The 26063-nt window shown below is 39.6% G+C and overlaps 1 protein-coding gene across 3 annotated transcripts in view; it reads left to right on the plus strand.

Moving 5' to 3' along the window:
* The window catches only part of OCA2 (OCA2 melanosomal transmembrane protein), a 208874-nt gene that overhangs the window by 89070 nt on the left and 93741 nt on the right, over positions 1-26063 (plus strand). For all 3 annotated transcript variants that reach the window (XM_087938439.1, XM_087938438.1, XM_087938440.1), the window contains 6 exons: positions 7076-7147; positions 8684-8749; positions 10511-10567; positions 13236-13360; positions 19020-19158; positions 21271-21403. In XM_087938439.1, coding sequence (XP_087794565.1) covers positions 7076-7147; positions 8684-8749; positions 10511-10567; positions 13236-13360; positions 19020-19158; positions 21271-21403 — 592 coding nt within the window. The remainder of the gene's footprint in view (positions 1-7075; positions 7148-8683; positions 8750-10510; positions 10568-13235; positions 13361-19019; positions 19159-21270; positions 21404-26063) is intronic.

Here is a 26063-nt window from a genome sequence, read left to right on the forward strand (position 1 = left end):
TACATCTCCTTCCCAAAGTGTGTTAAATTTCCATGGATATTCTTGCCTGTTCTATAACCAAAGCAGATATATAAGTAAGCATTTAACCTTCTGTTATAAAGTGTCCCCTTGTCCCTGGGGAGAATAATTATGGACATACGTTACTTATTCAGGCAGATGAAGAATGCATGCTGTTGGGATGGTATCTAGCACATTCATCAGCAGCTATGTAGCATGGTTTAGCTCTCATTAGCCATTCATATATTTGGCAATATTTGGCAACCAGGAATCAAAATGTGCAGAATTGATGTGCTAATCAAGAGTTGATGTGATGTGTATTATTAATCTCTCTCTTATTGATTGCAATAATAGATATAAATACAATACACAATAGATACAAACTCCAGGTTAACCGCACCAAACTTGACTGCAGAAAATATGACTTCAGCAACAGAGTGGTCAGTGTTTGAAATACTCTACCTGACTCTATGGTTTCTTCCCCAAACCCCCAAAACTTTAATTTTAGACCGTCTACTATTGACCTCATCCTGTCCTATTGTTTTTTTATTTTTCTTAGAAGTATCTATCTCATGTATTCAAAACTAGAATTACAAAGGTTGTTTTATTGTTTTCTGGATATCCAAACATGTTCTAGTACTGCTTGCTGTAAATAGATTTTGTGAAATAGTTTCTTCTGAATAATATTTTGCTAGATAATATTTTTATTTATGTTCTGTATTAACATTCTTGTAGACTCGCATTCTGATTGGTCCACCCGGACCGTAACCCGATTGGTTCACTGAACGCCTGTGATTGGAGCACTGAGAATCTACCGCGATTGGCCGAGCCGATCGCGGGAGATTCAAAGCGCTGCCATTGGCTGCCGAGCCGCCGGCCGGCTGTATAAAGCCAAGCGGCTCGCACACTTTCCCTGTCCTTGTTCTGAAGTCACAATAAAGAGCTGACTGTTCACTTTCGCGTCTCGCCTCTTATGTGACCCGATCCACCGATCTAACACTGGCGACGAGGATGGGATTGTGAGGCGAGGACCAACTAGCACGTGGCAAACGGCACTCAACGACCTGCAAGATGGCCAGCACCCTGCCACCCGCTCCGTTCGACCCAGCCACCGAGGACTGGGAGTCGTACATCGATCGCTTCCAGATGTTCCTGGAATGCAGCAACCTCAAGGACGCCAACGGCCAGAGGAAACGGGCAGTGTTTCTGACACACTGTGGCCCCACGGTATTCAAGATGGCCAAGGTGCTGGCCAAGCCCGCCGACGTAAAGGAGATGGACTGGGCTGACCTTGAGCCCATCTTGCGCCGCCATTATGCCCCTGCTGTGCCCATCCTCATCCGTAGGCACAACTTCTACCGCCGAGATCAGCGCAAGGCGAAACCATAAGCGACTTCGTGGCTCAACTGCGGAACCTGGGGGGCCCTGCGGATTCCCGACCTGGACCAGGCACTTCGGGACCAGTCGTCCTCGGACTCAGAGACCCCGTGCTGCAGAGCAGTTAATGGCCAAAGGCGACATCTCCCTCGCCGACGCCCTCGCCGAGGCTACCGCCGCCAAGGCCACCCACCAGTCGGCAGCCCGGATGCGTCAAGCAAACACGACTGAACGGCCACCGACCAGCAAGGCGACCCCAGCCTCAGCGAAGCCGGAGAAGCCAGCCGCCGAGAAACAACCACACATCATGGCGACCTCGAACCCCAATCCGACACCGAGGGCGAGGACGAGGAGATCCATTGGCTGCAGACCGAGCGCGACCGCCGGGACCGCAGGGGCGTAAGTCGGGCTTCCATTGCGCCCGGCTGCGGCGGCGACCACCCCCGCTCCGAATGCTGTTTTCTCGATGCCATTTGCCGGCATTGCGAAAGCGGGGCACATCGCCAAGGTGTGCCGGAACAAAAGAGCTACAGCCTGCAACGATGAGGAAACAGCCCACGCACGGCGAGACAGCACTCCCCAGGCACCGAGACTGCCCGACCGAGAGCTGGTGGAGCTGCGACAGCTGCAGCAGACGACTCAGCGAAGCACAGCACCGCGAGGAAACCCACCAGATGGTCGTCATCGGCCATTCATCAACCATGGACGCCCAAAAGGTACACGTGGCACTGTGCATCGAGGACCAGCCCTGCGAGATGGAAGTGGACTCCGGGTCCTACCTCTCAATGGTCTTTTGGCGCACAATCAAGCACCTAGTACCGACCATCCGCCGCAACGAACTAGACGACCAGAAGCTAATCCTGAAAGACTACCAGGGAAACCGCATCCCTGTGGCCGGCATCGGGCATTTTAAAGTCACATTCAAGAACCACACCGACATCTTGCTGCTCACAATCGTGGACCAGGACCGCCCCAGCTTGCTCGGCCTGCAATGGTTCTCCCCGCTGGGAATCGAGGTGACGGGCATCCATCACACGGACGAGGCCGACTGGGAAGCGACCCTCGTAAAAGAGTTCCAGGAGGTCTTCGATAACTCGCTAGGCAAGTACCGAGGGCCCCCTATCTCTTTCAACCTTAACCCTAACATCGCCCCAATCTGCCTCAAACCTCGGCGAGTGCCATTTGCGCTCAAGCCGAAAATCAACGAGCAGCTAGACAAGCTCGTCGCGCAAGGGGTACTAGAACCCATCGACCATGCCCACTGGGAAACGCCCATAGTCACCCCCATCAAACCCGATGGCTCCATAAAAATCTGCAGTGACTACAAGGCCACCCTCAATCACGCGCTGCAGCAAAGCGCCTACCCCGTCCCAGTAGTACAGCACCTTCTGCACTCACTGGGGGGAGGCCAGGTCTTCGCAAAACTCGACTTGGCACAAGCATATCAGCAATTGCCGGTCGATGCGGAGACAGCCGAAGCGCAAACGATTGTTACACACCGGGGGGCTTTTCGGTGCAACCGACTCCAATTCGGAGTCAGCGTCGCCCCAGGAGTCTTCCAAAGTCTCATGGAAAGGCTCCTCCAGGGAATAAAAGGATTGGTCCCCTACTTTGATGACGTGCTGGTCGCAGCCGCCAACAGAGAACAATTGGAAACCCGTTTAAGGGCAGTGCTTAGCAAATTCAAAGACGCCGGCCTTAAAGTCAAAAGAAACAAATGCCAACTCCACACTGAGAGGGTCGAATTCCTGGGGTACCTCCTGGACCGGCACGGAATACACCCAACCGGGAAGAAACTCAGAGCCATCAAAGAAGCCCCCACACCAACAAACAAGGCGGAACTACAGGCATTCTTGGGACTGCTTAATTTTTACAATGTTTTCCTACCCCAGAAGGCGACCGTGACGGAACCCCTACACCGGCTACTCGATAAAGCAGCCATCTGGACCTGGGGAAAGCGGGAGGAGACTGCGTTCCAACAAACAAAAAACCTACTGACATCAGACGCAGTCCTGATCCAGTATAGCGAGACCCTACCACTCACGGTAACTTGCGACGCATCACCTTTCGGCATCGGAGCGGTCCTCAGCCACACCCTACCCGGACGGGAAGGAAGCACCCATCGCCTTCTTCTCCAGAACGCTGGCCAAGCCGGAAAGAAATTACAGCCAACTGGACAAAGAAGCCTCGCCATCGTCGCCGGAGTGAAAAGGTTCCACGAGTACCTTTACGGTAGGACCTTTTCGATCATTACGGACCACAAACCCCTGCTCGGGATACTCGCAGGGAACAAGGCCACCCCGAACATCCTCTCGCCCCAGATGACGCGGTGGTCCGAGTTCCTTGTCGCGTACTTGTATGAACTGTCACACCGGCCCGGCAAGAATATTCCGCACGCTGACTCACTAAGCCGGTCACCACTACCAGACCTAGATGACGACCCAGCGCCCACAACGACGATCCTGCAAATTGAGACCCTACCCAGCCCACTCTTAACCGCGCCAGACATTGCCCATGAAACAAATAAAGACAAACGGCTGGCGCGGGTATTGAGCTGGGTAGAGCGGGGGTGGCCAGAAAATGACGGCGGCGAACAGTTCAAAGCCTTCTGAAACCGCCAAACTGAGCTGTTCACACAAAGGGGGTGCATACTCTGGGGAGACCAGGTAGTCATACCGGAAGCACTACAAAATAGAGTCCTGGCAATGCTTCACGAGGGACACCCGGGGGTTGTCAAGATGAAAGCCCTGGCCAGAAGCTACGCTTGGTGGCCAGGAATGGACAAACAAATCGAGACATGGGTCGCCGGCTGCAGCAGGTGCCAAGAGTCGAGAGCCACCCCCCCACTGCCCCGGTCCTGGAATGGGAAACCCCCAGAGGACCATGGTTGCGAATACATATAGACTTCACCAGGCCAACCAAGGGGCATACATTCCTCATCAACGTAGATGCTTACTCCAACTGGCTGGAGGTAAGCACCATGAGCACAACAACAACAGAAGCGGTCATCGACAAACTCAACAGACTCTTTGCAACTCATGGGCTACCGGATGTCATAGTGTCGGACAACGGGCCACAGTTCACGGCACTGGCATTTGAAAAATACCTGGCCGAACGGGGCATCAGACACGCCTTAACCTCGACGGCTCACCCGGCGGCGAACGGTAGGGTGGAACGGATGGTCCAATACACAAAAAAAACCATCCAAAAAATCGAAACCGGCGACATCCAAGAAAAAATAAACAAGCTACTCTTCATACAACACATCACGCTGAGCACAACTATGAACAAGAGCCCAGCAGAGTTACTGATGGGAAGGAAACTGAGGTCTCCACTGGACCGACTACACCCCACCTACAACCCAGAGAAACCCCAGACTCCTCCAGCTGGTACCGGGCATTCAACATGGGGACACGGTCTCACGCAAAGAACTTCATGGGAGACCCCTCTGGGTACCTGCACAAATAACACAGGTAACCGGGCCCGATCATACAGACTCCAAACGACGGACGGAAGGAGCTGGAAGCGGCACATCGACCAGCTACGGTCCAGACTAGCCGCCAACACCCCGACGCCTCGGCAACAACAACCACGGAAAGCAGAGAGGAGGGGAAGCCTCAGCAACCAAGCCGGTGAACGACGGAAGGCTGGAATCATCAACGGCACCCCCAACGCAAGCCGAACACCCCCACCAGAAGACAGAAGCGTGCAAATAAACCAACCATACTCACCAGCAGATCTCGAACTGTCACAGACGGGATCTTCACCCGGGAGGGACAGCCAAGCCAGCTCAACCAGCCCAGGAAGACCGAGCGAGAGCAACAGGAACCGCAACTCGACCAACCCAGGCAGTCCGGGTGGGAGTCGCGGCAACGGGCCCGGCTCACCCTTCCAGGCGGTTCCATCAATGGAGTTGAGAGCGACGCGGAGCCCGTCCGAACCGGCTGACGATCACACACAGACTGAACCGCGCAGGTCAACTAGACAGAGTCGGAGCCCCACCTACCTGCGCGACTACGTCACGACGCTGCATCGGATGAAACCATGAGGGGAGGGGTGTTCTGTATTAACATTCTTGTAAACTCGCATTCTGATTGGTCCACCCGGACCGTAACCCGATTGGTTCACTGAACGCCTGTGATTGGAGCTCTGAGAATCTACCGCAATTGGCCGAGCCGATCGCAGGAGATTCAAAGCGCTGCCATTGGCCGCCAAGCCGCCGGCCGGCTGTATAAAGCCAAGCGGCTCACACACTTTCCCTGTCCTTGTTCTGAAGTCACAATAAAGAGCTGACTGTTCACTTTCGCGTCTCGCCTCTTATGTGACCCGATCCACCGATCTAACAATTTAATTTACTTATTTATTTATATCCTGCCTTTCATGTGAACAGGGTTCAATAATAACAGAGAAATTCAATTATATAAAATATTTTGCTGTTGCATTTTGTTTAATGGTATTACTCCCTTTAATGGTAGATCACCAATTCAGTTTGGAGGCTGCATCTGAAGGATGCATTAAGCAAGTCACCACAGATTTTTACTAAGATTTTATACCTTGCTCCACTATTTTAAAATATTTATAAAAGGTGACATCCTTTATATAACAATTCCATGAAAAAGTTTGTTTTCTTGGTAGAAATGTTTATGTAAAGACTATCTAGCTGTTGCAGTGAGCAACTGAAATCAGATTTGAACCTGACTGTGCATGATTAGGTAGGAAGAAACATCCATCTGATTCAGTTTCTACATGGAAACATGGAGGCTAATTAGAAAGATGGTTTATTGATGAAGCAGAACCACATGGGTTTGTGGTTCTGGCCAGCTGACAAAAAGGAGTTGAGAGTGAGGTATTCTTTTGGCTTTGTATTTGAGCTTCCTGTTCCTCTGCAAAAACATGTCCTTTAATATTCTATTAGCTGTTTTCAGATTCCTAGGGGGTCATGTAGGGGTTATGTAGGGGTCATATCTGGCTCTATAGGCAAAAGTGGAAATGCAAATCCTAAGTGCTTGTCTGAACTAATCTGGTCAGCCTCTGGCTTACTGTTTATCTGAGCTCCCAGTTGTGGTTTGGACTACTCTGGGATGGTGCAATAAAGGGACTTGTGTTCTGAAAGGTTGTTGGGCAATTCATATTGTGGCCTAACGGCTTTTATCCTGTTTTGGATCTTGTGTGAGGGGGATGTTTCTAATCCTAACATTCTGCCTTGGTTCAGACTTTGCTGCAGGGAGTTTCAAAATACCCTGTCTTGAATGGATTACCAAACTGCATTTCTAAAAGCTGCCTCCTCAGTTTCTGCTTGGGGGCAGGGAGATTGGGGCTGCTTCCTGCCTCTAAAAAACATGTTTCTCCATTTCTCATTTAGGGAAATATAATATTCTGCCTTTTTAATATTCCTTAAAATATTTCATTCTTCTTGGGGAAGGGAGAGGGTGCTGGCTTTCTACAGTTAAATCATGCATTTTCCTGTAAACTCAGAAAAAGAAGGATGTATTGCAATTTAATGGCCTGATTTACCTGTACAGTTAAGCAGGAGTCAATCTGTATACAATAAGTGTGTCTCTAAGCAGTCTGCTGTGTGATTGTGAGTAGATCTTTGTATGAAGACCTATTGGAGAAAGACTGTGGAGATGCAATGTTTCAACAACTGAATTTGAATTTTGCAAAGGACTCTGCTACAGAATTGCCCATTACTTTTCTACAGATTGTCCACAGGACATTAGCTGCAATGTTGGGATCTTTGGCTGCCTTGGCTGCCTTAGCTACAGTTGGTGATGTAAGTAGCAAGCTCTCCTATCTGTATTACTCAGAACTCTTGGGTACGGATTTTGGTTTAACTTTGCTGTGCCATGAATAGTTTGTGTCTTTGCCTAAAGAAGGCATCTGTAGTTAAACTCCCAGTTTAGTAGGGACACAACACTGCAAAAAGATACATAAGGAAACATGTCAACCAGGATGGGAACCATGGAAATAATGTTATATGTACAATGGGAAAAGGCAGAATCAATTTCAAAATGCATTCTCATCTAGTTTGAAGATATAGGTCACAAATATTAATGGTGCTGAAAGAGTAATTTGCTGATTTTTAGGATTCAGCTGCTTTACCCTTAGCCGTAACTTTGTTTCATTCCCATATTCTCTGTGCTCACAGCATTAGTTCAGCTCTCCTTTCTTCACAGCAAATCTCTTGATAAGGCTCAGCAAACAATACAGTAAAGCCCGTTGCTGAGATTGCCAGAGATACAGCTGGTTCTCATTTGTTAAACCATCAAAACCATTATTTGAGGAGGCATCCATGGCTAACCACAATGATGCCCAAAGATTGAAACTTGCTTCATGATATCATAACACAAAACAAAAAACCAAAACTTTGCTTGCATTTTTAAATGAGGGGGAAATTACACATAGCCTTTTCTGATAAGGAAAAAAAAATGTGTTATATTTGGATGTTCACTCATGAATGACTAGTGGTTATTTTCTGCTGGCATTGTTTTCTCATCCTTACAGCTCATTCATTCTTAGTTTCCATAATGCCCAGACAATTTTACAACAGGAATTATCAAAATGTGACTTGGGAACCTCTGATGGTCCCTGGAAATGTACAAATTATCTGTCATAGAGTTCCATTTGGCTGCCAGGCACAAGTGGTTGCCAGTTGGCTGACTAGGGCAGAGCTCACTCATTGCTGCAACCCCCAAATCCCAGCTTTCATTGTCAGTTAGTTTGTTTCCAAAAAATGGATCACTGTTTGAAAAATGGTTGATCAAAGTAATAAATACTTTTTTCGAGAAGGTGGCTCGAAATTGAATTTCAAGAAAGTCTTTAAAAATGAAGGGGGTGCCAAAAACAAATAACCCCAATTTTGCAGACTGAAAAATATTTCTTCCTTATACGATCCACATATTGTCCAGGTGTTCATTTAGCAGTATATCACTGCAGATATTTTGAAAAATGCTGCTTTTAAAAATTGCCTTTTTGCCCTTATTGTTTTAGTTTTTTCCAACTGTTTTCTCTCTACATTCTTTCAAATGCTCCTAGTATTTTTGTCGGTAAAATGAAGGCACATACTTATATAATTTTCATTTATTTTCATTTATTTTAATATATGATCAATATTGTTATAAATACTGTAAATCCCACTCCATTTTACCTTTGCTAATACAAAGAGGTTTCTGATCTGGGTTCCTTGCAAAAATATTGAGTCATTTTCTTTAAGAAATTGTTTTTTAAAAAAGAATTTGAATTTCCAAGATTCAATGACTAGATAAAAAGATCAATGTGATTCAGTGATAATTATACCCTTTAATTGCAGAAGCCAAGCCTGATCAAAGTAGTGGCATGGATTGATTATGAAACTCTGGCTCTCTTGTTTGGAATGGTAACTAAACATTTTCATGACACTTTAAAAGATCTGATTTTTTTTTTTAAAATACTATATATAAACCTTTCAGGTTACTATCATTCATATGTATGGTTGGGCAGGAAGAGTTTCAGCATTAGTTCCTTTTAAAAACTGTTTTGACTTAACATGTTAAGAATGAATGCACCCTAAATATGGCAAGGAACTGGTCACAAGTATGTACCACTAGCCTGCTAGTCCCTATTTTGGGCTCTCCAATCCCTTCAGGCTTTTTCAGGTCACCCCTTTTCCAAGGTATCTTGGTGTTGTTATCTCCCTGAGAGAAAATGTCTTACCTGGGGCAAGTGGTTAAACTGTTACCACCTGGTCTTAGGTGAAGAACTGCTGCCTCTTTCCAATCCTCTCCCTGAATCTGGATGGGAAAGAATAGGCAACTGTTCAAGGGCTTGATTTCTAAGCACATGACTCTGGCTTTTCTCTCTAAAAAGATCCAAGGTATATGTGTGTGTGTGTGTGTATGTATACACACACCACACACATACCCCTAGAACTTTACTTAGTTTGGATCAGTTCAAGGAGGGCTGTTTCTGAGCTAGTTGATGAGAAAGAGCAATCTTCATTCTTTCACTATATACTGTAGACTAGAATACATGCTGTGAGTACAAGATTTTGCTTTACATGCTTATAGCTTCTAAATTTCTTGACTTTGGCCTGGTGGTATTTCTCATTAGGGTTAATTATTATGCGTAAACAAATAAATCTGCTTTGAAAAATATCTCCATTAACTAAAGTGAAAACAAATCAACAAATGGTTATACTTTTCTGCATAAAACACAGTTCCATAGTAGTCCCCTATGAGAATATAAATAGGGAATCAGCAACATTTTCACCCTGGAGTGCTAGATAAAGTGGGAGTGAGACACACTCAAATGTATATATGTAGGTGTATGTAGACTCTGACAATGACTCTCTGATAAGTTGAATGTGGTCCCTGTGACCATCCTGGTGGAGTTAGTGGTGCCCTCATTGGGCACCCAGGGGAGGATGTTAGCCCTATTGGATTTGGGTTACAGCAGGAGTGTAGTTAGCCCAGAGGTAGTAGAGAAATTGGGACTCAGACTGCCCATAGCCTTCTGCTAATTTGATGGGTCTGTGGTGGGGAGGCCCCAGCTCACTTCATAATGGAACTTATGGAAATGAGGTTGAGCATCTGAGTTTTATAGTAATACTGAAACATTTACTTACTGAGTCCTCCTTCTAGGTGCTGTTTTCCTGAAAATGTTCATTTGTGAATTTGGGTGAGGCAAAGGGCAGAAGGCACACATAATTGGCTACACAGAAGTGTTGAAATATTAAGGAAATAAATATCACTGGTAGAGTACTACCAAGTTGCAACGATATAGCATTAATCCCAAAGTTACAGCTTCTGCCTCCCAATGGCTAGCAATTTTCCTTTTAACTTGCAAGGGAATGATTCAAACCTGTATCAATATTGGGTTTATCCAAAACTGAAATACTTTCAAAAGAAAGGTTTAGGAATAATCTACTTGCTTTGTGACCATTCATATGTTTGAAGATTAGTCACTGAAGTAATGCACATTCCTATCCACTCTAAAAAAAAGAATTTGCACTGAAATTCATTTAATGACATTAGTTCACTAAAGGAAAATAACATATTCAATTTCATCTGAAAGATTCTCCAAAAGAGTCATATTTACCCATGTAAAACACATTCAAACATAGCAGCACAGCTCTTTCAAAAGATTTCTGTCTTTATAGATGCTTTTGGTTGCTATCTTCTCGGAAACTGGGTTTTTTGATTACTGTGCAGTAAAGGTGAGTCTGTTTTTAATGTTAAGTATTTACAAATACTTTCTGTGTACATTACACTGAAAAGTGTGCTTGAATCATTCTTGGTTCAATTGTTCCAGTTTTGCTCTGAGTAATGCTGACTGTCTTTACAAAATTGCTAGCTTTGTTTTGTAAAGATCTTAACCAATTTGATGAAATTTAGAGGTACTATTTCAGAAGACTTGACAAAGATTTAGGACACATTCTTAATCTTTATTGCAGTTAACAGCACTTACATTGCACAACTTCAATAAGATTGAGAGAGTAGCTTCATCCATGAGGTGATGTTAAATATTGGATATCTATCTGTTTGCAAATGACTGGAAATAAACAGGGAGGAAACTGTACATTCATTAGCACTGATGATGTTATCTAGCTGGGTAATGAAATGTTTTTTAAGTAACAAGCAAGCTCATAAAACATCAAAAATTTTGCAGTTCAGACCCAAGCTACATATAGTCTCTTCTCTTGTGTATCTGAAATAAGTCTGCTTTAAACAATGGTTATTATTAGCTAGTTTTAATTATAATTATAAATATGATTCAGGATTTATCACTGAAACTTTGTTGTTAATCGAAATCAGAAGCCAAATTGACTGTTAAATGAAAAGAAAATCAGCATAAGTACATTACTCAAAGCCTTTGTTCTAACTGACAAATAATTGTTTCCTATTGGATCCATATTAGACTACTGTGAACAATTTTGAAATGCGCTTATATTTAAACTTTGATAATATTTACTTTTTGCCCAAAAGGTCTTCTGATAGAAATCTTGAATCTTACAGTGGTAACCAAGGGACTATAGGTAGACAGTGATTCCCATGTAGCATTGCAATTTCCCACAGGCCTTAATTTCTTAAAAGCAACAACAGGTACATGGAGAAATATGTCAATGACATTGTTGTTTTAAGTTTCATATTAAAAATTAAAGATGTTTTGATATTAGAAGCAGGTGGGTAATAGCATGTATAGTAATAAAAACTAGGCAACCTTTGAGCCATTGGGTCATTGTTACAGTATATTTCCATACCTGAACAGAAAAACAAAATGACTGCAGACAAATAATCAATGCGGGCAGGAGAGACTTCTTATTTTTGGTCAGCTTCCCAGTGAGGTTCTTGTAGGAAGCTGGCAGGGAGTGGGCATCAGAAATCCTTCCTCCCTCCCTCCCTCCTTTCCACTTCCCTTTGTCTCCCCTTCCCCCTTGTCCTTCCCCTCATCCCCTTCCTTTCCCAGCAGGCAGGTAAGCAGCTGCTATCAGCTGTGGGAGGAAATGAGGGAATGCATGAGGATCCAGTAGAGTATGAGCGCAGAAGGACTGGACCATTTTTCCACTTCTTCATTTCTCCTTAAAAGCTTCTGAGAAGCACATTTTGTCAATAAGACGATGGCAAAATGTGTAGTTCCCTCCTATTTCCCCTTGACTTGTGGGAAGCTGTCACTGCCACACAGTGTCACCAAAATGACAAAACATCCCCCAAATTTCATTCCGTCGGGAATAATGGGTCCCAATATTCTGTAAATTAGCCCTTCTGGGGTACTCTTGCTGAGTGATGCAGTGTTTTTGATGCAGTGTTTTGCCCAGTTGAAGGTTACAATATAGTAAAGTCACAAGAGTTTAAGAAGTATATAAAAATACCAACCGTGTTTCTCCAACAATATGGCCTCCACCAATAGGAAGGCCCAGCATGATTTCTAGGCATGAGGTGAAATTAAGCCCCACCCCCAAAATTTAGGCCTATTTAATCCATGTATTTCCCCGCCATTTCTCACATCGTTCGTTAGAACTACACGAGGTGAAGAGAAATGGGGGGGAAGGGTGGGGGGGGGAGAAAACTTGCCTTTAGGAGTGCCCTGCAGATAGCCTAGGCTAGAATACCCCGATAGGCGATAAAAGCTCCCCAAAGGCAGAGTCCCCAGCCGCTTCAGGGCATGGCATGGCTGCCCGTGTCCCCTCACCTTTAGGCAGTCTCTTTCGGGCGATGGAAGCTCCCCAAGTGCAATCACCAGCCACTTCGACCGGCTGATAGAAGCGGCCTTGTGGTGAGGGGAGTGTGTGTGCGCTCTTGCCCCAAGGCTGCTTCTACTGGCCAATCAAAGTGGCTGGTGACTGCACTTGGGGAGCTTCCATCACCCAAAACAGACTGCCTAAAGGTGAGGGGACACGGGCAGCCATGCCATGCCCCGAAGTGGCTGGGGACTCTGCCTTCAGGGAGCTTTTGTCGGCCAATAGAAGTGGCCTCGTAGCAAGGTAAGTGCGTATGGGCTGCTCTAAGTGGGGGAGGAAATTAAGTCACTCCCAAAAGATGGCCTAGCCATTTTTTGGGGGGTCCAAAAAAAATAAGGCCCGGCCTTATTTTGTGAGAAACACGGTATCTAGAAGAGATGTCTCCAAACTTGGAAACTTTAAGACTTGTGGATTTCAACTCCCAGAATTCTTCAGCCAACATAGCTGGCTGGAGAATTCTGGGAGTTGAAGTCCACAAGTCTTAAAGTTGCCAAATTTGGTGGCCTCTGATCTCGAACTTTAACTCTTCTCTTGATACCAACAGAATCCCTAATGTATGTCACAAGAAGAACAGCTGATCCGTTGAAATTTGCACCATGTTGTTGATCGTCATCTATTTTACTATTTTTTTGCATCTTTTTATTAGGCTTATAAACTTTCTCGAGGTAAGGTCTGGACCATGATTATCATTCTCTGTTTTTTTGCTGCAATTCTATCAGCCTTTCTGGACAATGTTACTACAGTGCTCCTCTTTACTCCAGTCACTATAAGGTATTTTTTGAATTGTCATATGTGTTGCAGTACATTATGTATTTGATTGCATTCATATCTTATTTTTTCCACTTTGGGCAAGGAGTTAAAAGGTTCAGATAGACATTTATGTATGAATCATATATAAATAGAAGTAAAATAGCACATTATAAAAATAAAAGTGGAACCTATAATGAAACTAAGGAGTTTGTTTTAATTGCATGAAGTCTGACATGCCCTCTTCCATATCCATACCACAGTTTTTCTTTCCTTGAGCAATAGTAAATGAGCATTCTGAGATAGATGATATACAGGTGTTTCTGGTTTTATTTCATTTATTCTTTTGCTTTATTTTATATCATCTATCCATCTATCTGTCTGTCTGTCTATCATCTATCTATCTATCTATCTATCTATCTATCTATCTATCTATCTATCAAACTTTTAGAAATCGCAGTAAAATTGGTCAATAATTAAGCAAAAGCTAAAACCAGTGTTGTAGAAAAATGCAGTCAAAGAAACAAAAGATAGCAACACAAACCAACAATTCTTACTTTGCGATTCAGAGATTTATTCCACTAATAATTAGGAACATAAACAACCATCATAACACAACTTATATTAATAACCCATTGCAATGAGGTCCACTGACATGGCTTGGTCCAGTAAAGACAGCTATGGACCAATGGCACAGATCTCATCCCAAGACATACATTTTATACTTTTCTGAACGCATTTCACAACTTACTTCCTTGTTTTTTCTTATCTAATAGATCAGTAGGCTATATTTTCATTTCCCATACCAGTAAACATAGTTTATAATCTGTCTGTATAAAATAATTGCTCCTGAAATTAGATTTGTTATACCGAGTTAGCTATAAAGAACATTACTGAAGACTTATCGGCTAATTAAAAAAAAAAAAGAGAGAGATCTTTCTCCTAATTCAGCCGACCAAAGTTATGATCACATTAATAGATCTGTGTGCCATGCGAGTAAAAATAACGTGGTGCTATAGTCTTGATTTTGCCAAATTTGTTAAGAGCAGAAACTTCTGAAATAGGATGTTGTGAAAGGTCCTTTCATGGAAGCATTAATCTGTGATTGGCACAAAATATTAGAAAAGTACTTAACAGGGTAAAAGCATTTCCAAGTGGATCAGTGTATGTACTCACTCTCTGAGTGGCAATATAAAACCCCTTGTTTCAAGTCACTTGTGATTCTTCTCAGGAACAGTGAAACAAAATATTGTGCTGGGAGACAACAATGCAACAAACAAACCCTAACTGATGTCTTTCTGCTGGAATAAATGAAAACTATTCTTTTTTTAATAATTTTTTTTAAACAACAAACATAAACACACAAAAACATAAACACAAAACATAAAACCTTCTTTCCATTGTACAGCATGTTGGTCGGTTCAAATATTCTTGTGCACAATGTCAACAATCCTTACCTTCTAAATGCATTACTAAAATTTATATTATATAAATATGCACATTGTATTATATTATTATTAACTATTATTATTGGATTTTACTTATAGACTATATCATCCTTTTTGATATCTTTATTTTTTGTTATCTTTATCATATTTATATTGTATTATATTTTATTTCCCTACTTTCTTTTCTAACCGTTGATAAAATAAATCCCAAATTTTATAATACTCTTTATCTTCTTGCTCTCTAATTGCTAATGTCAGTTTACTCATTTCTGCACATTCCATTATTTTCATAATCACCTCTTCTATTGGTATTTTCCCACTTTTCCAGTTTTTAGCAAATACAATTCTAGCTGCTATCAAAACATTTAAAATCAAATATGTCAATTCTTTGCTGTATCGTTCAGGTAAGATACCCAATAAAAATATTTCTGGTTTCAAGTCTATATGTTGTATTGTCATTTTCCAGCCATGTATGAATTTTAGTCCAGTATCACTTGGCTTCCACACACATCCACCAATGTGATAATATGATCCAGGTATCTGATGACAACATTTCTCCAATTTATTCTTGAACATCTTTGCTATCCTTGCCAGGAGTAGATGCCACCTGTAAAACATCTTATACAAATTCTCTTTATATGCTGTTGACATTGTTATTTTATAGTTTTGAGACCATAGTTTCTGCCATCTTTCTAAATCTATCCCATATCCAAAATCATTATTTCTTTAACTTGTTCTTCTTCTAATTTAACTCCAAGTAATTATTCATATAATCTTTTAATCACCTTCTCATCAGTACCTGTCAGAATCCCATCTAATTCAGTAAATTCATTATAAAACCCTTCTGTCCTACAATCTTTATCATATCTAGAATGTATTTGCACATATGAATACCAGTTCATCTCTATTTCTTGTTCCTCTAGTTCTTGTTTAGAGTTCAACTCACCCTTTTCATTTAATATTTCATTGTATCTTACTGTTTGTTCTATTCTATATAGAATTGGAAAATGAAAACTATTCTGAATAATCAAAGAAGGAAGAGAATCTGCAAGCCAATTTTTGCCAAAATTGCAGCTGGTAATCTTCCTGAGCTGTTATGTTTATGTAGTTTTTTGAAATACTTCAGCAACCTTGAAGTTGCTTTTAGTCTAGCTCTCAATGCTTAAAGACCTTTAAACTAGGCTGTCAGCCCAGGTTCAAGACTTGAGCACTGTGTGATGAAGTGAACTTCTATTCCTGCCCCAGCTCCTGTCCACCTAGCAGTTCAAAAGCATGCAAATGTGAGTAGATAAATAGGTACCATTTTTGTGAGAATGTAACAGTGTTCCATGTGCCTTTGGCTTATAGCCATGCTGGCCACATGACCAAAGAAAACATCTTCAGTCAATGATGGCTTCCTCGGCCAAGAATGGAGATGAGCACCACCCTCTAGAATCAAATACAACTAGACAACTACAACCTTTACCTATATAATTACCTCTATTGTGTATAAATATATGTATTTTATATTCTAGTAAGCTGAACATTGTTTTAATAACTGTCTCTTTTTGCCCTTTCCTTTGGTTAAAATAACGTTCACCCCAGTGGACAAATGTTTATCAATTCTGCTTAATTGTATTGTCAGTACCGAATTAATTTTTCTCAATCTATTTGATTCTTTTACAATAGAATTGGCTTTCTAAAATTACATTTGGTAGTCACATTTTTATTACATTTTTAACTGCATTTCCCCCTGGGTTTTATTTATTATTTTATGAATTAGGTAAAATAAAAAAACAAAAAAGTAAAAGAATACACATACTTACATAAAAATAATCATGGAGAAAATATATCTGTGTGGTTGCTAAAAATTGAGAATGACTTGATGGTACATAGTCAATTACATAATATATACAAAACTTGTATGAAAATATGATTACAAACAAAAGAAGAAAGAATATTATAGGGCAATACATTTTAATGGTGTTTCTTCCCCTCTCTTTTCCACCCCATCCACTAATTTCTGCTTACATACTTTATACTATACCTTAGACATCTGCAACTCTTGCTCATATCTATGTGGATCATTTGGATTACTTTTTAAAACAGTTTCTCTTTTTCTCAAAGAAAGTCCAAGTGTACCTTGTTGTGTAATATGTTGTATAAAAGGAAACAATTCTTAATTTGATCAGATTTCTGCTAATATTATATCTAAGCAATTTTCCACTATTGGTATTCTCCAATTTTACTTTCCCAATGTAGTATCAATGGCCTGCCTAACATTACACTTCAGAAACTAATGAAGATGCTTAGATAGATGATAGATAGGTAGATAGAAGATAGATGCAGCCCTCATTTTTCTGTGTTTTCTTGCTTTGGACAGTTTTTTTGTCTCTGAATCCAAATCACTTCCAGAATTAAACATAGTCTAGAAATGAACACAATAGTGAGGTAAAGTGATTCACTGAAAAAAAAAGAATTGACTGTCCTTTTTATCTGCATATCAACTCCAAACCTCATTTTCTGCACTCTACTTCATTCTATTCTTTTTCTAGGAGTATTTTCCCACTCCTTCCTTCTGTTTTTATTTCAGTCAGCATCAGCCATGGTCAACATGTTAAGGGATTATGGGCATCATACTCACAAATTTTGTCTATTCATGTTCTAGACCAGGGGTCTCCGACCCCTGGTCCATGGACTAGCACCACTCCACAGCATGTCAGAAACCAGGCTGTGCAAACAAGCAAAGCCCTATCCGTGGGATGCAGTCAGCATGTGAAACCATGTCCCCTCTGGTCCATGGAAAAACCTCTCTCCAAGGAATCAGTCCCTGGTGTCCAAAAGGTTGGGGGCTGCTGTTCTAGAAATTCCTTTTCCTTACCTGCTTTTTGATTTGAGAACTGTGTGAGAACAGAAGATTAAACAGCCAAATCCACTTGATACAATAGCAATTTAATTATTAGTTAACTTATCTCATCTTACCAAGTTGGGAGAACTCCATCTTTCACTCCAAGGAAGTGATACCATTAGCATTTTTATGGTGAATGCTTTTCCCCCCCATAGGCCTTCAAATGTTGATGTAATTGGAAACAATATTAAACACAATTTCTAGATTCAAATATTTTTTCATTCACATGAGTGTCTTGCCAAATAGAATGCGGAACACATACTCAATGAGTGAGTAAATAAATGTTTTCATATTATAGTGGGGAACCCATATATAGTAATAGTTTTTTAAAGAAGAATTTTGAAATATGTAATATATTTCTTCTCTTACATGGTTTTCTTAATCATCCAATTATTGCTACTGTCTTTCCCAGGCTTTTTCAGTCCAATTTTTAAATGATTTTGTAAGCTCTTATTACCATGGTGATGAAGCTTAGTAGCAAATTCTCCTGATTCCCTGACAATAGGGATTTAGCTTTTTACCAATGATGCACGAAATATGATCTTATTTTCTTGTTAGGTTTTGTGGCAAACTCACTTTTTAAAAAGAAAAGATCACAGTTTATGTTTAAGAAAAAAAAACCCATTCTCACTCATGTTTCCATGGGACTGCTACTCAACATTGCTTCTTCATATAAAGTATTGTGGAAAATTGGAAATAAATCTAGACCCAGAAGAAAATCCTATAACATCCTTTAATAGGCAAAATTTACTCATCAGAATTAGTTTTATGGATGTTGCATGTTTTTGCAAAATAATTTGTTCTGCTCCAATTATACTGTTGTTGCACATATTCTTATTTTTTTTTAAGATACTCTGTGCCATCCATTTTAACTTGTTCTTCTCTAATCTCAAACTATAAAGTAGGAGTGGACAACTGTAGCTTTCTCAATACTGTTGGCTCCAACTTTTGTCATCACCATTATGCCTTATGCTTTACTGTAGTTGTCAGGAAGCCCAGGCATTTCAATTAAAAAAATGCTATCATTTCTCCTGTTTTTGAATTGGAAGGTTGAGTTGTTTAAAGAAAATTAATGGAAGCCCTATCACGTATATTCCATGTTGACGCTTTAATTTTATTGAAGCAAAAATTAAAGGGCAAACTATGTTAATATTTAACATTAAACTGAAGTTATACAGATGATATCTTTTGCTTTTGGTCTTTAGTTTACTCTTGATTTTTGTATGATAGTTCAGGTGCTCTTAATAGGCTCTGTTTTGTAGTTATGTTTTAAAGAAAAATATTAATAATGTTTTTAAAAAGTCACCCAGCAAGGATATTATTTGGTATTTTCTTTGTGGAATTGCAGGTTATGTGAGGTGCTCAATCTTGATCCCAGGCATGTCCTGATTGCTGAAGTTATCTTCACAAATATTGGAGGGGCTGCTACAGCTATTGGGGATCCTCCAAATGTGATTATTGTTTCCAATCAGGAACTCAGGAAGATGGTATGTATTGCTCTCTGCTGTGTTAATTAAAGCAACAACAAATCTCTATGTACAGATGTTGCTGTGTATTACTGATTCACTTATCCTACTGTGTTGAAAAATGAACATTTTAAAACAACATACCTCATGTGTGGCCAGAATTTGAAAATGACATTTAATACACCACAATTTCTGACTAAAATGGTCTGACTGAGATTGGCATATGTGGGCCTGATTGGAATTATTGTATTTTACTCTACTCTTATTTTAAATGATTTATATAGGATTTTATTGGTAACACATGTTCGAACCTTGTAAGTTGATATAGCCTACAGTCTAATAAATAAATAAATGATGATGATGATGATGAATAAATCCATTCTGACACTACATTATTACATATAAACAAGCATTCACTTTTTTGTTTTTTTCTCAGAATGGTTCTTCAAGGAATAATTTAAATTAGAAAAATGAATATTAAGACCAAAAAACTCATCAAATGTTAAAGTTCAATTTACTGATCATCATCAAAATGTAGTAACTACCTTATTATCAAGCCTTCAAATCTATATCCACATGCTTGGGATTAATTCCCAAAGAATCAATGGAATTCATTTCTGAGTGGACTATACATTGGAATTGTGTTATATGGGATGCAAATAACCAAAATTGAGCTGGCTGATGGGAGGTTTATTACCTTCATGAGATTTTTCATTGATTGATTGATTTAATTTTTAAATCAAATTTAAAGACTGTTCATCTCACTCTCAGAGTGACTCTGGGCAGTTACAGATAAAAGCAGGAAAACCTTATTAAAAAAAACCTTTGTTTTTATCTTGCATAAGACATGATATAACACATTTCTAATTGCCTGATAATATATTTATTTTCTTTTTCTGCATTAAAGATTTAAACTTTCAAATACTGGTCACTAAATGAATAATTGCTATCTTTAATTGAATCATTGTATGGTTGTGACTTATGATTTCATTTCTTTGTTCTCAATTTATTCTGCTTCTTTAGAAGTCCGTTGAGAAGCACATAAATATCAATTATATGACCATGAGGCATTGCAATGGGTCTAAATGTGAGGATTGGTTGCAAAACGTTTTTTTCCCCAAATAGTTATTATTTTGAAGAGTTGTTAAATGAGGCAGTTGATAAGCAAAGACTACCTCTGCTTGCATTTAGTATAAATATTTCTTGATGTACCTCTAATGAGTCATACTTGGTTAAAAATATAGTGCATAGTGACTGAATCTATTTAGATTTGCTATAGTTTGTTACAGTATGATGATAAGAATGTGTTTTGTTAGCAAACATAACTGATTTGCAATAGGTTCTGTTATAAATTATTTTGTTTCCAAAACTGAAAACTATATTCACTTATTTGTATTACAGAAATGGTGTTTATGTGTTTGTTTTTGTGTTTGCTTGTCTGTTTACTTACTTACTAACTTACTTACATATGTACTTACTTACTTACTTACTTACTTACTTACTTACTTACTTATCTGTTTACTTACTTACGTACTTACTTATGTACTTACTTACTCACTTACTTACAAATCTATATGGTCACCCATTTCACAAGAAGTGACTTTGGATGGGGTATAGCCTATATCTTTCTTATCTTCTTTGTTCATGGTTTAAATTAAAATTATTAATTATAACTTGTCTTCCATCTTTATCTTTTGATGTCATAAACATATTTTAAAGACTCAGGCGATGAAAGCTATTTTTAAAGCCAATTCATAATGATACACTGATGAATGCTATCTTAAACTATCTTCTAGGGTAGTGTAACAGACCAAGAGGGAGGTGCAATGGTGTGTGTGTGTGTGTGTGTGTGTGTGTGTGTGTGTGTGTGTGAAAAGTAATATTCTAAATCTCTTTCACATGATAGCCATTTTTCATCAGAAACGGTGGGCATATTTCCAGCCATGGAAAGCTAAATGGGGGAAGAAATTGGAATTTGCGAGCTCACCTTAAGATGCGCTTCTTCTAACATAGACATAACTTTAAGGGTGCTATTAAAAAGACAGTCTGATCACATAAAACTGCATTTTGATTTCCATTTTCACTGATTAGAACCATTGTAACTAACTGTATTTCAATTGTATTTTTTCCTAGGGGTTGGACTTTGCTGCATTTACGGGGCATATGTTTATTGGAATGTGTCTTGTACTTCTGGTTTCCTTTCCTTTTCTACGGCTACTTTACTGGAATAAGAAACTCTATAACAAAGAGCCAAGTGAGATTGTTGGTGAGTGGAAATTTGAAAACAATGTAGATATACAGTAGATCTGATTTACTTGATAAAATGAAACACTGAGAAGGGTGTATTGTTTGAATATGGATTGGATTTATAGTGAACTTCAACCCTGAGAATTTGTTATAGTCCTTTTCCAGAATTATTTTATCTGCTTATTCAGTGATTAAGTTTGGTATGGACAGCACATTATGCATCATGTTTAAGAGTATCAGATACAATGAATGTTGATTTAAAAGAGTATTTGCTGGCAATCAGATGTAAAGTTATGTGGGCTGGCCTGTGCCAAATGTTTATGTCAGGCATTACAAAGGTATGGCTTTAAATTCAGCTGCCCAGACCCTTAACTGCTTATGAATGAATTGGCTTATGTGAAATGAGATTAATCTCTTTACTGCAGACAGAAAAGAAGGTATATATACATGCTGTAGAAGAATTGTCTATTGTAGTGCAAAGAAACCAAGGTCCTTATATATTCTGTGCTCGAAGTTTAAATTTTAGGCATTTTCCTCTTCCAAATCAACAGATAATTGGCTGATTTTTTGATAGCCTTGATCCAGCTGTTGACATAATGGTTCTCCCTACTGTCTAATGCGAGAATTAATATGGTTTCTCAATCCCCAGCTTTATTCTTTACAATAGCAGTGGCAGTTAGACTTCACAGTGCTTTTTTACAGAATCAGCATATTGCCCCCAACAATCTGTGCCTTCATTTTACTGACCTCAGAAAGATGGAAGACTGAGTCAACCTTGGCTACAACTTTAGTCTTGATTCCATTTTTGTTTAATATTTTAAATTAGTAGGCAGTGGTTCCTGTACAGATGTGCTTTCTTTTTAGTTTTTTAAAAATTATTGCTAGTGGGCATAAAAAGCATTTTTAGGGGTAGCTGTCAGTAAATTGTAATTACTCTGAAATCGTAAATTATATTCTGAAAACCAACTCCTAATAGTTTGAGATGTCCTAATAGGCTGAGATGTCTTGAAGCTTTTAAAGAAAATGTAAGCATCCTATGCTTTGTTATTTAAAAGAGCATAATCATCTACAATATTCTTGCATTTTAGTAACCAAAATGGTTAAAATAAAGACGCATACTCAAACTCAGATTAGACATCATCTGTGTTATTCTCTCATTACTATCTTCAGATTCAGCAGTTCTCATAATTAGTAAACTTTTTCCCTTCTACAATCAGCAGTAGTTACATCATGATGAAGCTAATCAGAACTTGCTCATTGCTCAATAAAAGCAAATACTAAAGTACTCGTTCTATTAATGATTTCTGGGAAAGGAGATGAGAGGGGTGATCAAAGTACATTTCATTAAAAGGGATCTGAAGCAATTTGACTTCAGAGAAGTAACAGAATCAGTGCAAGATGTCTTAATGGGACTTTCCAATTTTTAATTGTTATAGTTTTGTGATAACCTTCAACAGAATTGTTTGAAACAGCTGTTTCAATCAATTTAGTGTCTGCAAAGTTGCCCTCTGATTACCAATCAAACAAGTACTGAATGTTTATAAAAAAAAGGCCTCATTTACTATTTTCCATTGCTTAGATTTCCTTGGTTTTTATATCCTTATTGAGGGTGTTCTGCTGCTACTCAGTTGCTTAGGATGAGCAAGGAATTCACAAGATCGCACTTTGAAATTCAGGGAGACTCCTGACATTTTAAATTCTAGAGACTTAAAAATGCTGCTTACTGAAAAGGCTTAAAACCTTAAATATTAAACCTCCATTATTTTCCTAATTTTCTAGCACGCAGGCTGTAATTCACCATGCCATTTTTCTTCTGTACAAATCTATCATTTTTTATTTTTTGAACCTGTATGTTGATATGCCCTAAAGGCTAATCAATATATATCTGCTTTATTGATTTATTTGATGTCAGTTAACTCAATTTCCAGATCTAGATCTATACCAGCAGATAGATTCATGAGGTTGATCATTTCTAAGACTTGAAAACTCAGGAGGGTTGGACCTGGTTAGTATTTGGGTGGGTGCCACCAGGCAATTCCAAGATTATAGATTAGATAACCTCGAAGAAGGATAAGTAGGAACACAGAAATGAAGATAAGGTACAGGTGAATCTAGAGAAAGCAAAAGGCATGAAAAAGAGTCTCAAGGCAGTACTGATGTTATCTAATTTGGTAATGAAACATCTGCAAGCAAATAATCAAACTTAGAGAGCATCAAGTACTCCACAAAAGAATAAGAATAATGTTACCTTCATTCTATTTGATAGAAAGGGAAATAAAAATGTAGCAGCATTTCATGATTCAGTTATTATACCCTATAACAAAAATGTAGTAACATGTAACTCTTGCATTGTCCTACCTTATTGGGCTGACACCAGGCTAGATTCAATTTCACTGTACACATGTTGTGGATAGACAATAAAGGTTTGATTTGATTTGATTGGAAGATGAAGATACAGTATCATCCTCTTTTAATGATCCCATAATCCCTTGTGCGGTAGAGTCTCGGCAACTGAACGGAGCTGAGTGTTTAATGGCCAGATGCCCTTCTTGTTGCCAATGCAGAGTTTTGTTCAGCAGATATATTCTCAGTGTGCCCAGAGAGAGAAATATCTGCCTCTAACTAGGATCGAATTCAGAGCCTCCTGATTGTGAGGTGAGAGCTCTACCTCTAGGCATCTATATAGATATATGGAAATAATATTATCATATTATCAAGAAAATGACATGTATACTACCAGGATTCAAGCTTGACTTGAAAGTTTTCTTTACATCACACACCTACACACACACGATAATATTTAAAAGGAAGTTTGACATAAGGCAGTGGAAGTACAGTGAACCTGAAAATCCTGAGGTAATTATCTCTTAGCATTTACACAGTAATAAAGATTATGCCACATAAAGTTTTCTGGGAACATCTTCCCTCTTTCTTTCCCTGAGTAAACATGTGAGTTTACAAACCATATAAAACAACCAAAAAATAATGAAAAAAAAAATCCCTCTATCCATATTACAGGAACCATACCAATTGTCAATCATCATTTATTAAAACTTTGACAATGCCATAGAGGAAGGAAACACTTGCTGAATATCTATAGGTAGGCTGGCCCATCACCTTGAAAACTTGGCTCTTTCTGACTTCCAGAAGAGGCCTGGTGAGCTAAACATTTCTCCAGGAGAGCAGAGACAGTAACTACGGCAAAGACCAAAGAACCAGTTCTTCAGAATTTCTTCAGACAAGAAGAGGATGAATGATCCATATGGCTGATCCTCATGAGGAGGCCGCAGAACAACAATCTTCCATAAATAAGCACCCAGAGACAAAGGGATCAGTCATCAAGCTCACAACTGTAGTGGAGCCTTTTAAAGGACACTAAATGTCAGTGTTCCAGCAAACCTCCATGCCAGTCAATAATTCTGAGACAGACATATTTCCAAAGTACCTTTATTTGGATAATAAACTGGCACATCTGAAAGTTCTGGGCTTCCTTGCAAAAGTCAAAACCACAAATCCACCTCCCCACCTTAGTCATCACCACTTCACATGGTCCAATCACCATCTGCCCTAAAGTAAAATTCCCATTTCATTGTACACCACACTCAGTGACCTTGAACCAAACAAAATGATTTTTATTTTGTTTGGTAGCTAGATATATTCAGATGAATTCCTCCCTGCCCCCACTTTCACAGACCCAACTGTGGTAGCTTGGGAGCATCAAATCCAGAGGTGGTATTCAGCAGGTTCTGACCAGTTCTGGAGAACCGATAGTGGAAATTTTGAATAGTTCAGAGAACTGGCAAATGCCATCTCTGACTGGAGATTTTACAGTATCCTTCTCCTGCCACGCCCACCAAGCCATGACTACAGAACCGGTAGTAAAAAAAAATTGAATCTCACCACTGATCAAATCTCAATACAGCTTCCAAAGCTGACACTAAGTTTGCTAACATCTTTTTCTAATCACTTTTGGAAATTGTTTATTTAACAATCTTAAAGCTGTTAGAGATCTTCAGAACAACAAATTAGATCTATATTTTCATTTCTGAACAGAAGATTAGATCTATATTTTCATTTCTGAACAAAAGAAAAATTAACTATTTTATCTAGTTTTCTTTCCAATTCTCTACAATTTTGTCTTACTCTTCAAAAGTTTATTTTTTCATTACAGTCATTTTGTCTTCCTGTATCCTTAATATTTATATCTTACATGGCATTCTGCAGTTATAGTGAGAATTACAGTCTGGCTCATATTACGCTTATGTTTTGATCTGTGAAATTCACCAATTGTCTGGACTCTTTAATAGCAAGCAAAAACATTCTTTCAGTTAATTGTTTTTTAACTCCAATTTGTTCAGAAGCACTTTCACCAAAAATAATCTTTCAAAATAATTGTCCATTTTATGCCTTCTTATATTCACGTCTTGTTAAACTTTTTGCAAAAAACTTTTAAATATTTAAAACCTTTCTCCTCTTTGTAATACTAGAAATCCCATCTTGACTCACCGAGTGGGATTTTCTTTTCCTGTCTCTCAGAAATCCTCTTTAGTTGTAAATTAGTTATATCTGAAAGTGCTTTAAAAGCTCAGGCTACCCTTATATCCTTTTAGGTTGCATTACAGCTGTGAGCTTGATTGAGATCCCTCAACTCCCAGCCACTCAACTTACAAGCTGACCAC

The sequence above is a fragment of the Pseudonaja textilis genome, chromosome 8 (genome assembly GCF_049901715.1).
Source record: "Pseudonaja textilis isolate UNSWEBS1 chromosome 8, rPseTex1.2, whole genome shotgun sequence".
NCBI classification, from domain to species: domain Eukaryota; kingdom Metazoa; phylum Chordata; class Lepidosauria; order Squamata; family Elapidae; genus Pseudonaja; species Pseudonaja textilis.